The 14072-nt window shown below is 54.6% G+C and overlaps 5 protein-coding genes across 5 annotated transcripts; 2 read left to right on the top strand and 3 right to left on the bottom strand.

Moving 5' to 3' along the window:
* Positions 1-16: 16 nt before the first annotated feature.
* BDY24DRAFT_411005 (uncharacterized protein) lies at positions 17-789 on the bottom strand (the record flags this gene model as incomplete). The annotated part of the gene is made up of 4 exons (XM_076642877.1): positions 17-126; positions 249-267; positions 319-507; positions 763-789. The coding sequence occupies 4 exons, from the start codon at positions 787-789 to the stop codon at positions 17-19; spliced, it is 345 nt and encodes a 114-aa protein (XP_076501035.1).
* A 598-nt stretch (positions 790-1387) lies between these two features.
* BDY24DRAFT_2094 (uncharacterized protein) lies at positions 1388-5695 on the bottom strand. The gene is made up of 7 exons (XM_076636505.1): positions 5339-5695; positions 4843-5062; positions 4420-4711; positions 4098-4313; positions 3770-3978; positions 2156-3663; positions 1388-2037 (listed from the first exon to the last, which is right to left on the bottom strand). Exons 1-7 carry the CDS (start codon positions 5613-5615, stop codon positions 1517-1519), a joined length of 3243 nt encoding a protein of 1080 aa, XP_076501034.1. The 5' UTR covers positions 5616-5695; the 3' UTR covers positions 1388-1516.
* Positions 5696-6613: 918 nt separating this feature from the next.
* Positions 6614-8979, bottom strand: BDY24DRAFT_411003 (uncharacterized protein; the record flags this gene model as incomplete). Its single annotated transcript, XM_076642876.1, has 10 exons — positions 6614-6706; positions 6814-6937; positions 7050-7357; positions 7545-7694; positions 7827-7902; positions 7991-8094; positions 8175-8268; positions 8357-8383; positions 8495-8625; positions 8824-8979. The coding sequence occupies 10 exons, from the start codon at positions 8977-8979 to the stop codon at positions 6614-6616; spliced, it is 1263 nt and encodes a 420-aa protein (XP_076501033.1).
* Positions 8980-9240: 261 nt separating this feature from the next.
* On the top strand, positions 9241-12167 carry RPT4 (proteasome regulatory particle base subunit RPT4; the record flags this gene model as incomplete). The annotated part of the gene is made up of 12 exons (XM_076644004.1): positions 9241-9327; positions 9418-9460; positions 9591-9710; positions 9961-10028; positions 10140-10346; positions 10513-10638; positions 10783-10953; positions 11061-11225; positions 11381-11447; positions 11537-11603; positions 11706-11736; positions 11913-12167. The coding sequence occupies 12 exons, from the start codon at positions 9241-9243 to the stop codon at positions 11973-11975; spliced, it is 1215 nt and encodes a 404-aa protein (XP_076501032.1). The 3' UTR covers positions 11976-12167.
* An 831-nt stretch (positions 12168-12998) lies between these two features.
* Positions 12999-13950, top strand: BDY24DRAFT_411001 (40S ribosomal protein S16; the record flags this gene model as incomplete). The annotated part of the gene is made up of 5 exons (XM_076642875.1): positions 12999-13034; positions 13119-13349; positions 13476-13584; positions 13785-13819; positions 13936-13950. The coding sequence occupies 5 exons, from the start codon at positions 12999-13001 to the stop codon at positions 13948-13950; spliced, it is 426 nt and encodes a 141-aa protein (XP_076501031.1).
* Between the last annotated feature and the right edge of the window lie 122 nt (positions 13951-14072).

Below are 14072 nucleotides of genomic sequence, written 5' to 3'. Positions count from 1 at the left end.
CTTGATCTTCTCCTCCTCAACCAAACTCCTCCCAACCTCCCTCGACCCTCCACTTCGTCACACCGATCTCCATATCCACCAGCCTCTCCTCTTCCTCCAACGCTCGAGTCTTGGCTTCAACATCTCCTGGGAGAAGGAACAGGAAAGCAACCACGACGACCGGCTTCGCTTCCCTTTTTTGAGTCTTCGATCCGACTCGTTCAGCGTCCACGAGGGCGTGAAGGAGTTGAGCTGAAAGTGGCAGCTACCGTAGCTCCGAACCGAACCCTAAGATCAGTTATAATCTCGAAAGAACGAAACGCATTCAGAGAAGCTCACAAGCTCTTTCTCATCCCTCTCGTTTCCCAATTTCGCTTCCCAAAGCTCAGGCACCGTCTCTCCCGTAGACTCATCGTATCCCCTCCTCATCTCAGCTCGGTACATTTCCCAGTAAGGTGGCCGTCGAGTCAAACGCGCCACGAAGATGAAAGCGGCGACGAGGACGAGGAATCCTGTGGCCACGGAAACCTGAAACAACGCGACGCGGCGTGTCAGAGAAAGAGGAAAGTAAGGAGAGATGAAAGAGAGCAGACGGCTGAGATGATCCTCTTTGTTGGGTTGTTCTCCAAGCGAAGTGAAAGAGGGAGGGAGGGAAGGAAGGGGAAGCCGAGGTCAGCAAAGGAGGTGAAGTGGCAGCTAACGAGCTCTAGCACGACGCGAGGCTAAAAGCGAGGTTTGCTCTCGCTGTTGAAGGAGCCTCTGGAGAAGAAGTGGAATACTCACATCAGTGTCGTGAAAGTCATGCGACATGGTAGTTGGTGGTTTGGAGGGAAACAGCAAAGCAGAGGACGGAAGTCAGGCAGGAAAAAAAGAGCAACAGGGCGAGGCGGAAAAAGAGGAGGCTTTGCCGGTTGTGTACGAGGGCCGGAGAAAGGGGAAGGTTTGCTAGTCCAAGTGATGTTAGATCAGCCTACATATATGAGGGGTTTGAGGGATGTGGCGAGAGATACTTACGCAGGTGAGCAGAAGGAGAAAAACGAAGGAGAATGAAGGTCGAGCACTCTCGACGCGACTTTCGTTTTGTTTTCGTTTTCCCTCTCTTTCTCTGCCTCGTTTCAAAAAGGTTGTTGACATCGACGATCCAGAAGACAGACAGACAGACAGATAAGGAGAGTAAACGTAGACACCGAGACCGAGAGCAGAGAACAAGACAGATGGAGAGGAAAAATCGAAAGGAGTGTGAAGAGCCAAAGAAGCTCGAGATGGGCAAAGAAGAATAAGGATGGACACGTTAAGATGTTGAGATGGGACGGAGAGAGATATGGAGATGGGAGAGATGTGTGTTAGGGAAAAGATATGATGGAGACGGAGAGTCCGACGAACGAAAGGAGTGAGGGAGAAGAAAGAGACGAGAACGCGACGGATGGTATCGAAGCGGACGTGAGAACAGACGAACGAGAAAGGGATATAAACCCAAAGGGGACGAGATACGAATTAAAGAAAAGGAGAGGACGAGAACAGGGAACGAGCAACCAGCTCAAACATACACGAACCCCCCGCCCAACGCAGGACTCGAAACAGGCGAGTGCCTGCCTCCTCCACCGACACTCCCTCCCCCGCTCCTCGGTCCATCCAAATCCCAATCCCTCCTCACCATTCCATGCACCGCCTTGAAACTGCTCAACGCTCCCTTTTCCTGCACCATCACCACCATCGTCACGTACCCACTCGCACTCCCAACCTTCTCCGTACAACTGCTAAACTCGACCTTGAACTTGACCGCCTTCGACACTGTGAGGATGCCCGCTGGGTCCTTGACCTCATCGAGCTTGCATCGGAGGGAACCAGAGTGATCGGGACCTTCCTGGGTGCAGTGGACGCCGAAGGATTCGAGGAGGTTTCGGGTGGTGATTCGGGTGGTTCGTCGACCTTCGGTGGAGTAGAGGGAGTAGGAGGGGGCTTTGAAGGAGAAGAGGTTGGAGAACCAGGATCGTTTGGAGGGGTCGGAGGAGGGTGGAGGGGCGGAGTGGACGCCGGTGGAGAGATCGAGGGGGACGGCTAGAGGAGAGAAAGGAAATGGAAAGGAGGAGAGCGGAAGAGTCAGTTTCGAGAACGAAGACGAGCAGGAACGAAGAAAGAACGAGAGAGAAAGCGAGAGACGAGGAGGATGACTCACGTTTCCTTCCAGCAGCCTTCTTGGGAGTCTTCGAGCTGGCAGTAGCGGGAGCCACAGGCATCGGCCTCGACTTCTGGTTCGACGTCGTCGCGTCTCCGAGAGGAGCCCTGTTCTGCTGCTGCTGTTGGTGGTAGCTGTGCATAGGCTCGACTCTGGGTGCCGAGGGAGCTGGGACCGAGTGGGAGGTAGCCTTGGTAGGCGTTCGATCCAGCGAAGCTCGGTAGTGAGGAACCGAGTAGGAGACCGAGTTGGCTCGTCCCCCGTTGACGTTCTCCTTCTCGTCGACGCTCTCGTACGACGATCCCGAGGGAGTTCGATACTGAGAGACTCCTCCTCCTCCCTGGGACGATCCGGAAGCGACGGACGAGGCCATGCTCCATCGTTGGGTGTTGGGAGACGCGGGAGGACGAAGGGTTTCTCGACCTCGTTGACCTGGAGCGACGAAGGCCGAAGGAGGGTAGGCGGAGGATCCGATTCCGAGTCCGATTCCGTAACCTGGATCGGTAGGGTTCTCCATCCATGTCGAGGGAGTTCGAGAGCTATGGTGGCTCTCGAAGGTGGGAGCGGTGGATCGAATGGAGGCGACGTCCGACATGTCGTTCTCTGCGTCCTCGAACTGATCCATGAGAGGGTTGGGAGTAGAGGGAGTGGGAGGAGGGGCGTCCGCGGCAGTGAGCGGTCGGAAGGGAGGGTGGGAGAGGTGCTGAGGCGATTGAGGAGGGAAGGGAGACGAGAGGGACTCCGTTGGCGACGAGACGATGATGGACGATCGACCTTGCTGGATGTTGTTGAGTTGCTCGGCGATCTCGTGGAAGAACCTCTGGACGTCGAGATTCTGAACCTGAGGGATGGTGAGAGGCGAAGGCGAAGGAGGAGCGCTCGATCCAACGTCCATGGGTCCCAACGAAGTGGGTCTCGACGAAACCATCGACTCTGGACGACCGTTCTCCTCCTGAACCTGACGAAGGACGACGCTGGCTGGACGGTTAGGGCTGGGTTCCTGGAAGTAGATGGCTGGAACGGTGGTGGTGGTGACGTCCGACGAAGTTCGAGGGGAGAGAGGAGGTCGGGGACCCATGGGAGCTCGAGTGGGAGGAGGTCGAGGAGCGAGACGAAGCTCAGCAGGAGGAGCGGGTCGAGGCCTTGAAGCCGTAGGGACCGACGACGAAGAACCCTCGGAAGCCTTGGTAGGAGTAGGAGCCGAAGGTCGAGCGGGTCGAGGGGAGTTGTTCGAAGGTCCGGAGGAGGGAGCGACGCGAGCCCGAGTAGGGGAGGTTCGAGGAGGAGTGGACGAGGTAGGGAGAGCTCGAGCGATGTCCGAGTGCTTGGCGATGGTCACGCTCGTCTTGCGACGGTGGGAGACGACGTGTCGACGAGTGGTAGGAGGAGCCGAAGCTGGTTGTCGACGAGCTTGAGAGTTGGGTTCCTCCTCCTCCATGTTGAAGTTCTCGAGGTTCTTCGCTCGGTACGCTTGGAGGAGGTGGTACATGGCCTTCTCCCAGGTTTTCCTGTAAATGCGAGAACGAGAAAAAGTAGACAGAGTCAGCGTCTTTGCCCGATGAAAGGGAAAGTTCGATGAAAGGGAAAGAGAGAGAGAGAGAGATGGGAACGAACTCCTTGCTGAGCAACCCCTTGATGATGACGCTGTCCTTCTCTCCGTGGAAGAGAGTCCTGAGGTTCCCAAGGATATCGGGGTCGATGTCGTCGACGCTGTTGACGGGTCGTTCAATCTCGTCGAGGGAAGGAGCCTGAACGAGCGCTCGTCCTGGGATGGGACGAGGAGCGACTGAGACGAAGAACGGGTGACGGATGATTTGAGGCATCTGTGCGAAAAGAAGAAGGAAGGAAGAAAAGGTCAGCGAACTCGAGAGTGAAGTTCATGAAGCGAGAGAAGAGAGAGATGGGGAGGAGAGGGAGGGAGGGAGGGAGAGAGGAAACGAACGGTGATTCGAGTGTCGGGGTTCTTGTCGAGCATCCTGAAGAGGAGATCCCTAGCGGATCCTTGAATCTCGTTGGGCATCTCGAACGATCCGACCTTGACCTTCTGGAGGAGGACTCGAATGTTGTCGTCGTCGAAGGGAAGTCGTCCCGAGAGAAGAGCGAAGAGGATGACTCCGCACGACCAGATGTCGGACGATCCTCCGTTGTAGGCCTTTCCCTGCAAATCGCCAAAGAACGCAAACCAATGTCAGCTTGAGCTCAAGACCAAGAGGAAGAGCCTCGAGAAGTCGAGAAGGCGAAAGAGAGGAAAGATGGACACGAACAGCAACGATCTCCGGACTAGCGTAATGAGGACTTCCACAGCTCGTCTCGAGCAACTGCTCTCCAGCCTGCCAGGCAGCCATTCCGAAATCGGCGACCTTGATGTTCTTGTCCGAGTCGAGGAGAAGGTTCTCGGGCTTGAGATCTCGATGGCAGATGTTGAATCGATGGCAGTAGTCGACAGCTTTGATGATCTGTTGGAAGTAGTGGAGAGCCTCTTGAGGAGGGAGTCGACCTCGAGAGACGAGGTAGTCGAAGAGTTCTCCTCCGGGAACGTATTCCATGATGAGGTAGCTGTAGAATCATCGAAGAAAAGTGGAAGAAAACGCGTTAGTTCGGGAGAGAGAACGAGGGAAGGGGAGGAGACGAAAGGTCAACGCCCGCCCGCGGGAAGGGAGGAGAAAGAAAGAAGGGTTCGGACTGACAGTTCTCCGTTCGTCTCCCATACATCGAACAAGTTCATCACGTTCGGGTGATCAATGAGCTTCATGATGACGATCTCCCTCTCTATCGAGAGCAGGATCTTGTCGGATTTCGCTCCTGCCTCGGAGATGGACATCCTCGAGTTGAGGATCGCGTTCTTTGGAACAATCTTGACGGCCGCGTATTGACCAGTGACCGAGTGTTTAGCGAGTTTCACGCGTCCTACGAAACGGGAAGGGATGAAAGTCAGTTCTGGATGAAGGTGGGAAGGAGAGGAAGAAGATGATGGTAAAAGAAAAGGGAGGGATGAACGGGAAGGTGTATAGAAAGAGGGTCGAAAAGAAGGAAGGGGAAGGAGAAGGGAAGGGAGCGAGAGAGCACAAAGTTTGACCTTCTCTCTCTCTCCTTCGTCTCCTTCTATCGCATCTTCTGTACTCGTACTCCTCTACTGCTAGATCATACCCTCTCTCACTCCAAAGAAAGTATTAAAAAACTCACCTGAGCTCCCCTTCCCGATCGTCCTTCCGATCTTCCAAGGCCCAATCCTCTTTACGTCGTCCGCTCTCCTCTCGCTCCCTTGTTTCTTCAACGGTCTCGTCTCCTGAGAAGGACGAGTCTGCTGTTCACTCGATGCTCGAGGTTGAGAAGAGGAAGATGGATGTTCCGAAGGACGCGTTCGGGTTCGCTGAGGAGGAGGAGGAGGAGGGGCTGCTCGTTGAGGAGAGTAGGACGAGGTCGAAGGACCCGAGTATTGATGCTGGTGGGTGGTCGACATCCTTGGAGGAAGGAGAGCGAGAGTGTCGCGAAGGATGGATGGAAGGGAGGAGGAGGAGGAGGGGTTTGGTTGTTGACCGAAAGAGTCAGGAACGGAGGGAAGGAAGGAGGGAGGGAGAGGGACGTGATTGAAACGAGATAGGAGTCGATCTTCTTGATTAATCAAGGAAGGGAGATAGGGGGAGAGATAGCGGATAGGAGGAGGAGGAGGAGGAGGAGGTATTCGTCAAAGAAAGTGGGCAGCTTCGTCGCTGAGGAAGAGGGTTGGGAGGTGAAGGGCAGATGTGAACGAAAACAACTCGGTTTCTCTTCCCCCTCCTTTCTCGTTTTTCCTTCCCCGCCTTCCCGCGACGCGTCTGGTTCGATCGGGAAGGAATTCTCTTCCCGACTATACAAGGTTTGCAAGAGTCTATACGACTCGAGACTCGAGATCGGGAAACTCTGTATAGGACAGGCGCGTCACAAGGTCGAGCGAGTAGTAGTGGGAAACAACAACAACAGAGGGAAGGCGGTCGACGCGCGAGCTCCACACAAAGGGAACAAAGTTTCAGAAGGAGCTTTGGAGGCACGTAGACTTTCACAACGTCCGACGCTCGCTTCTTGATCTAGTAGCTTAGAAGCTGCACATCCCATGGATCATCCATGAGAAAGGGAAGAGGCGGAGGGCGGCTGATCTTGTGAAAGAGATGAAAATCGGCGTCGGGACGCGGATGGGACGAGCCTTCGTCTTGTCGCTCCTTCTCTTTCCTCTTTTGGATTTTCAGTCGATCCTTGCTCTGCTCTGAAAGTCATGTCAACAAAGCGACCATACTTCCAAAGAGGGACAGAACCAACACGCTTCGAGAGAAGCTCAAAACACGCGTCGGTTGCGACCTCTCCTCTCCTCTGTCTCTCCCTCCCTTCGTCTCTCTCTTTCCTTTCCTCCGCTCGTGCTCGCTTCCTCTTTCTGCTCTCGGCCAGCAGACATGAACTCATCGCATCTCCACATCACCTCCCTCCTCAAGCCGTCCTCGACCCCAACGAAGGGAACGCCTGCTTCGCCGAAAGCACCACCAGCTGGTGAGCGTGCGAGATGTAGCCTTTCATGTAGCCCTGCATCGTAAACAAAACAGACCGAGAGTCGTCAGTAAGTTCGAAGAATCGAAAGGGAAGGGAGGAGAGCTATAAGAGAGAAAAGTGAAAGACGGAGTCGAACGCACCTTGTAGATCATGTTTGCAACCATACACTCGACCTCCTCGGCTTCGACGTCCACCCCTGCTAGTGCAAGACCGGCCTTGAAGGATCCGATGGGGACTCGAGAGACTTTTCCTAGGGCTAGCCAGCTGAGCGAAAGACGAAACGAGAACGAAAGGGTCAGTTCGGCTCGACGCTTCTCCTTCTTCCTCCTTCCCCATCCACCCCCAAAACAGAAGCAAAACGGTCTTGCCCACTCACACATCCTTAAACACCCCCCTCACAACCACCTCCCTACCCCTCTCGAGAATCAACCAAACCCCACCTTCCACCAACCTCTTCTGCGCCCTGGCCATCGCCTCGTCGTACCCCTTCAGATCCGCCTTCCTGATCGCCTCGATGAACGGCGTGTAGAGTTGAGAGAGCAAGGGGAAGAGGGACAGGAGGTGGGCGGAGGGAAGTTTTCCGAGGAGGAGACGGAGAGGGAGGAGGTAGTGAAGGATTTGGGAGAGGTTCCGGGTGGCGAGGTGGTGGCAGTTGTGGAAGGACCAGAGGAGGTGGTCTTCGGCCTGATTGTTGGGGGAAGAGAGAGGGAAAGGGATGGGAGTGGGAGTTAGTTAGATTGGGAGAGGGAGGTGGGAGAGGAAGGGAAGCGAGGGAGGAAAACGAGAGACGCGTTCGTTCGAGACCTCGCTGTTGTCCTCCTCTTCTCCTTGACGAAGCGACGGGGATAGCCTCGTGAAGAGTCAGACTCACCTTTGAATAATCCTCCTCCAAGAAAGCCAGCATCCCCATGTAGTACCTCCAGGTCACTCGATGCCCTATCGGGTACGTCTCGAAAGGTTGAGGATTCGACGAGGAACCGATGGCTCGGATGATGTTCTTGCAGAGCGTTGGACGGTTGACCTAGACCGAAGATAGCGAGGGAGTTTGAAAATCCGAACCGAAATCAGCCAAGTTCAATCGAGCGCGTCCAGCACGACGAAGAAACGAGAACGAGCGAGGCTTGGATCGAAGGAAGAAGGCAACGAGACTCACCTTGAAGTAGCACTTCATCGTCATACCAGCAACGTAGTAGATACCTCGTTGTTTCGATTCAGCTCCCTTGAACGTCCTGTCCATCCCAAAATGCGTGAAAGAGCAAGGGGTCAGCCTCGAGCAGGGACGCGACGGAGGAGAAGTCAGAAGGAAGAGGGCCTCACCGATCCGTCGCACAGATGGTGAAAGCCTTGTTGATGTGTCTCGCTGCGTCTTCTAACGAGACGGGGTTCTTCTGAGCTCCGACGGAAAAGAGGTGGTCGTCGGCCTGCAGAAGAAGAAGAAAGAAGATGGTGAGCTCGAGCTCGACGACGCAGAGGCGAGAGAGAAAGGAAAGGGTAAACGCACCTTCTCTCCGAGTTCACGAAGGTCACGACAGAGTTGGTAGAGGACTGGAAGAGCCCAGGAAGTTTGAGTTATGAGGTACTTGTTCATGAAGCTCCTGTGGGACGCGAAGGGAGAAAGGAGGAGAGGGGAGATGAGTTCAGGTTGAGCTCGGAGGCGAGAGAAGAGAGGGAGAGGGAACGAACGTAAGACATGTAGTCTGCTCCTTGTAGCTGCATTCGTGTTGAAAGGGAGGCAGAGGCACGAAGGACGAAGGGAGAGCACAAGGTGAACTTCGACGTTCGAGGGCTGAAGAAACGAACGGACGTCGAGATTGAACTTACGCTGCTACCCAGCTCGCTCCATCCTCGTTAGTGTAAGCTTGACGTGAGAGAACGAGAACCTGGATATGGGAGATGATGAGTTCTGGGAAAGGTGCGGGCATGTGGGAGACTTGAGGGTTGAGGACTTGTTTCTGAAGGGAGAGAAGGAAGGAGAGGTCGAGGTCAGCTTTGTTCTTTGTCTTCAGCCCTGAGATTGAGCTACTTCGAGCTTCTTGTTTCAAGAATATGTCAAGCTGGCGCCCCTATTGCTCCCAGCGCTCATACCTGCAGCTGCAGAGACTCGAGCTTGACGCGAAAAAGCCGCAAAGAAGACAAGGGAGGAGACGTACTGAGCTTCCGATGAGTCCTGCTACGACTTGATCTACTAGATCACCCTCCACCACGAGCAGTTCCGCTAGACGATCTCCCCTCTTCTCTCGAATAGCTTTGCTGATTTGGGAACAGTAGGTCGGGAACTTGATGGGGGTGAGGATGATGCCGTCCATCGTAGAAACGAAATGAGCTCGAAGGAGAGGGAAGGAGGATGGGTTGATGAGCTTGAAGGAGGGCGTTCGGTCGATCTGGCGACAATTTTTGACGTGTGAGGATTATGTGCACTCAAAAGGCGCTGCTGGGCTTGCTTTAGATGAAGTTTTGATTTCTGGGTGAAGGTTGAAGGGAAGGAAGGCCGAGTTGTTCGAAATCGTTCGTTCCTCCTTCTCGAATCGAAGTGCCTCCCAACGACCACACCCTTCCTATCCCCAACCATGTCCGATTCTACTCCTCAAGCATCTACATCTACAGCTCAGGAGGTGTCTCCTCAGATGGCCGAAGCTCTCAAGCTTTACAGACAGGTTCGTCGAGCTCGTTCGCATCGAGAGGGACGAAGGTGACGAGGCGCTGACACCCCTCCTTCTCCTCTCGCCGTCTCTCGCCTTCTACAGAAACTGAAGGATCACAACACTACCTCGGAGAACCTCAAGAAGCGTGAGCAAACCTCTTTTCCCTTACAAATCAGCTCGTGGGAAATGAAGGGGAGACGAGCGATGGAAGCAAGGAGGATCGAAGCTGACTTGACCTTCTCCTTCTCTCTCTCCTACCTTCCTTCCTCTTCCAGTCCGATTCTCCATCCGAGACCTCGATACCGAGTTCACCAAGACGGAGGATGACATCAAGGCTCTTCAGTCGGTTGGTCAGATCATCGGAGAGGTGCTCAAGAAGCTGGACGACGAGAGATGTGAGTTCAGAGATCGAAGCTCGTCGAGTCGTGGAAGGAGGAGGGCTGGAGAGAGATGGATCGTGGGAGACGTCGCAACATCTTCTGGGCGATACAGCTGTAGTAGAGCTGGAAGCAGAGAGCTCGGGAATCCCTCTCACACCTCTAGGAGGTCGCTGCTACGATCCGGTCTGTCAGCGGAAGGAAGAAACGTCGAGCTGACCTCTCCTCCTCTCCTCCCTTCCTTCCTCGCCTTTCCCTTCGTCTCCAGTCATCGTCAAAGCATCCTCAGGTCCTCGTTACGTCGTCTCCTATCGCCCTCAACTCCCCGTCAACAAAGTCAGTTCAAACTCATGTCTCCTCCCACCTCGAACCTCGCCGTCGTTGCTTCCATCGCTCAGCCCAAGCTGACCTCTTCCTCCTTCTCCTCCCTTCCCCATCTTTCCTCAGCTCCTCCCCGGTGTCCGTGTTTCCCTCGACATGACCACGCTTACCATCATGCGAATTCTGCCCCGAGAGGTCGATCCTATGGTCTACTCCATGTCGCTCGAGGATCCCGGAGGAGCTTCGTTCGCTGGTATCGGAGGATTGGGAGAGCAGGTCAGGGAGTTGAGGGAGGTGATTGAGCTGCCGTTGTTGAACCCTGAGCTGTTTACGGTACGTCTTTGTCAGCCTACAGTCTGTTAGCGAGGAGGAGTGGTCAGGGAGAGGAAGTGGACGGTCGAGATGGAAGGGAGGGTGGAAAAGAGTCGAGATCGGAGAAGAGGAGAGAAGGAAGATGAGCACGAGCTGACCCTTCAATCTTTTGTTTCGTCTTTCACAGAGAGTCGGTATCAAGGCACCCAAAGGAGTCCTTCTCTACGGACCTCCAGGAACCGGAAAGACCCTTCTCGCTCGAGCCGTCGCCGCTACCATGGCTACCAACTTCTTGAAGGTTGTTTCGTCGGCTGTGAGTCCACCTTCCATCCTCTCCCCTCGCTTCGTCCCTTTCTCGAGCGACTTCCTTCTCTATCCACTGCTCTCACCTCCTTTTCTGTCGGAGCGATACTGACTCTTTCTCTCACCCTCGTCTTGGTGCCTCGTTCGTGCTCAGATCGTCGACAAGTACATCGGAGAGTCCGCTCGTCTGATTCGAGAGATGTTCGCCTACGCTAAGGAGCACGAGCCCTGTATCATCTTCATGGACGAGATCGACGCTATCGGAGGAAGGCGATTCTCGGAAGGTACCAGTGCGGATCGAGAGATTCAGAGGACTTTGATGGAGGTGAGTCGGCGACCTTTCCTTTCCCTTGTCTTTCCCTCTCGTCGAGGGGAGCCGACCCTCTCCCATGCTGACTTCGTCTTCTTCCGTGTTTGCCTCAACAAAAACAGCTTCTCAACCAAATGGACGGATTCGACTCACTGGGGAAGACCAAGCTCATCATGGCGACGAACCGACCGGATACCCTCGATCCTGCACTGCTGAGACCTGGACGATTGGACAGGAAGATTGAGATCCCTTTGCCCAATGAGCAGGGAAGGATGGAGATTCTTAAGGTGAGTTCTGAAGCTCTTCTTGCTTTTCTCGTTTCGAACGAACGGGTCGAGGGAACGAGCGAAGCGCGTCGTTTGAGCTTTGCGTTCTCTGCTTCCTCGGTTCTCGTTCCGTTTCTACGGTTGCTGATGTCCCTCCCCCGTTTGTTTGGTTCCAGATTCACGCTCGACCAGTGAACAAGCAAGGAGAGATCGACATGGAGGCTATTGTCAAGCTTTCGGATGGTTCGTTCTTTTTCTCTGCGCTCTTTCCTCTCCTTTCCGTCGTCGAGACTGACTCTCGTCCCTCCCCTTCTCTCCTTGTTCGAAAACAGGATTCAACGGAGCCGATCTTCGAAACGTCTGTACCGAGGCTGGAATGTTCGCTATCAGGGAGGAGAGGTTCGTTTCCGTCTCTTGACCACTCTTCGACGCCCCTTCGCCTCTTTCCTTCGCTGACCCACCTTCATTCTTGTCTGACTTTACTTCGTTCTCGTACCATAGGGATTACGTCATCCAGGAGGACTTCATGAAGGTTAGTCTAGTTCTGCTCATCTCCGCTCGTCGACGTCGAAGAAGGAAAAGAGGGAGGAGCAACGCCGTTGGACGCGTTTCCATCTCGTTCTCCGCCTCCACCCCTTCTGTTCCTCGTTCTGTGTTCCCTTACTGACATTACTTTCCTTCCTCCCTTCGTATTTCACCCTCACTCAGGCCGTTCGAAAGATGCAGGACGCGAAGAAGCACGAGACGAAGATGGACTACTCGGCGGTGTAGGGCGGTTCGTAGGAGTCGACTCGGGGCGAGACCTTTCTTTTGCATGCATGCGAGTAGTATAGCTATGCATCCGAAAGGGCTGAGTGTTGAGGAGGGAGAGAGAGGAAGAGAGGGACAGAAAGAGAGGGAGATGATGGGGGTTTGGACGCGTCGAGAGCTGAAGCTCGCTGAGAGGGCCATCGCGCCGAGAAAACCGAGAGACGAGCTCTCCACGCTTGAGCTTGTGCTGCTACCTAGCTTGAGGTACCGAGCAAGAGGAGTCCTCGAGAACGTAGCGGCCAGGAGGAGAGGAAGTAGGAGCGACGGATGAACGAACCTCCTCCCTTTTCCTCCTTTTTCTGGCGGACGTGAGAGAGAAATTTCTCAAGCCTGCAAAGCAGAGAAATGGCAGCCAGTGTCGGAGCTGAGGAAAGAGAGAGAGTACTAGCAAAGAAAAAGGGAGGGGAGACGAGCTGGAAGAGGGAACCCCTCTGCGACGCCACCCAAACTTCAGCTTTTCTTCGACTTTGCGCCCTGTCTCCTTCTCACTTGCAAACTCCAAGTACGAAACCCTTCCCACATGCTCGAACCCGTCCAAATTGTTTACTGACCTATACTCCTTCTTCCTCTTTACAGGAGTGAGTAAAAATCTTCTCGTGGAACCCAACAGGAGTCGAGGAACAGGACGAAGAAGAAGGGAGGGAGGAGGAAGGGATTTGGCAGGAGGAGGAGGTCAGCTTTGAGCTCTGGTTGGAGCCGTTGCTCGGAAGCTGGAGAGCTTAGCTTTGGACTAGGGGTGCTGGAGGGAAGACGCTATGGTCTGGTGGTTGATATGGAGGAGGAGAGGATAGTTGGGAGGAGAAGGAAGGGAAGGAAGAAGCAGCCCTCGTCGACACCATCCTCCCTTCCTCCCTCCCTCCCTCGACCTTTCACCTTCAAAACAACACCCTGCGTTTGTCAACTCGGAACAGAACTCTGACCCTACACCCTCCTCCCTCCCCTCCTCTCTCTCCAGCCCTCTTCTTTTTTCGCCAATCTCTCAATATGTCCGTCGCCGTCCAGACTTTCGGTAAGAAGAAGGTGAGCATCAACTCCTCCCTCCTCCCCTTCCCCTCCCACTCGCTGACTTCTTTCTCTTCCTCCCTTTTTTCTCTCCCTCCTCAGACCGCGACCGCTGTCGCTCACGCCACCCCCGGACGTGGACTCATCCGACTCAACGGACAGCCCATCTCCCTCGCTGAGCCCGCCCTCCTCCGATACAAGTACTACGAGCCCATCCTCGTTGTTGGACAGGACAAGCTCGCCCAGATCGACATCCGAGTCAAGGTCAAGGGTGGAGGACAGGTCTCCCAGGTCTACGCCGTCCGACAGGCTATCGCTAAGGCCGTCGTCGCTGTTCGTACACTCTTCGTTCCCGCTCCCTCCTTCCTCGAACTTGGATCTCCTTTGCCGAAGCTCGAAGCTCACTCTTTCCTTCCTCTTTCCTCTCTCTTCTCCTCTACTCTCGTCTGCTATCTACAGTACTACGCCAAGAACGTTGACGCCGCCTCTGCCATCGACCTCAAGAAGACCTTCGTTGCCTACGACCGAACCCTCCTCATCGCCGATCCCCGACGAATGGAGCCCAAGAGTGAGTACGAGACCCACTGGTCGCTTTCTAGTTCACGGCTCCGGCCTGCTTTCCTTCTTCATACCCCTGTGATCCACCTCTTAGAGGTCGCTTTTCCAGGCGAGGATCGGTTGACTGACTCCCCTTCCTTTCCCCCCTTCCCTTTCCGTTCTCGTTCCCTCGTTCACCTTGTTGTTGTTGTCGTTCCTTCCGACTCTCAGAGTTCGGAGGACCCGGAGCCCGAGCTCGTGTCCAGGTTCGTTTAGATTTCTTCTCAGCAGCATACGAGGAGGTTCGAGAGCGACGTCGACGAAACGAGAAGCTGACGACCCTTTCTCTTCTCCCCTTGTTCTTTCTGGTTGTGCTTTACAGAAATCTTACCGATAAACGTCGGTGGGGTTTTGGGGAGTGTGGTTGTCGGAGATATCATGCTTCTTCCAATGATTTCGTCTTTCTCTGCTGGGAAAGAGAGGAGAAGGGGAGGGGAAAATATCGAGGGAGAAGTGGAC

The sequence above is a fragment of the Mrakia frigida genome (assembly GCF_051309035.1).
Source record: "Mrakia frigida strain ATCC 22029 unplaced genomic scaffold BDY24scaffold_1, whole genome shotgun sequence".
NCBI lineage: Eukaryota > Fungi > Basidiomycota > Tremellomycetes > Cystofilobasidiales > Mrakiaceae > Mrakia > Mrakia frigida.
The sequence above is the reverse complement of the archived record's forward strand: the minus strand, read 5'-3'. Positions and strand labels throughout refer to the sequence as shown.

Coding starts and splice junctions, on each gene's coding strand:
- BDY24DRAFT_2094 (XM_076636505.1), bottom strand. CDS start 5,615: ATGTCGACCACCCACCAGCATCAATACTCGGGTCCTTCGACCTCGTCC. Junction 4,712..4,842: donor TGGGAGACGAACGGAGAACT/GTCAGTCCGAAC, acceptor ATGATTCTACAG/CTACCTCATCATGGAATACG. Junction 2,038..2,155: donor GAAGGCTGCTGGAAGGAAAC/GTGAGTCATCCT, acceptor TCTCTCCTCTAG/CCGTCCCCCTCGATCTCTCC.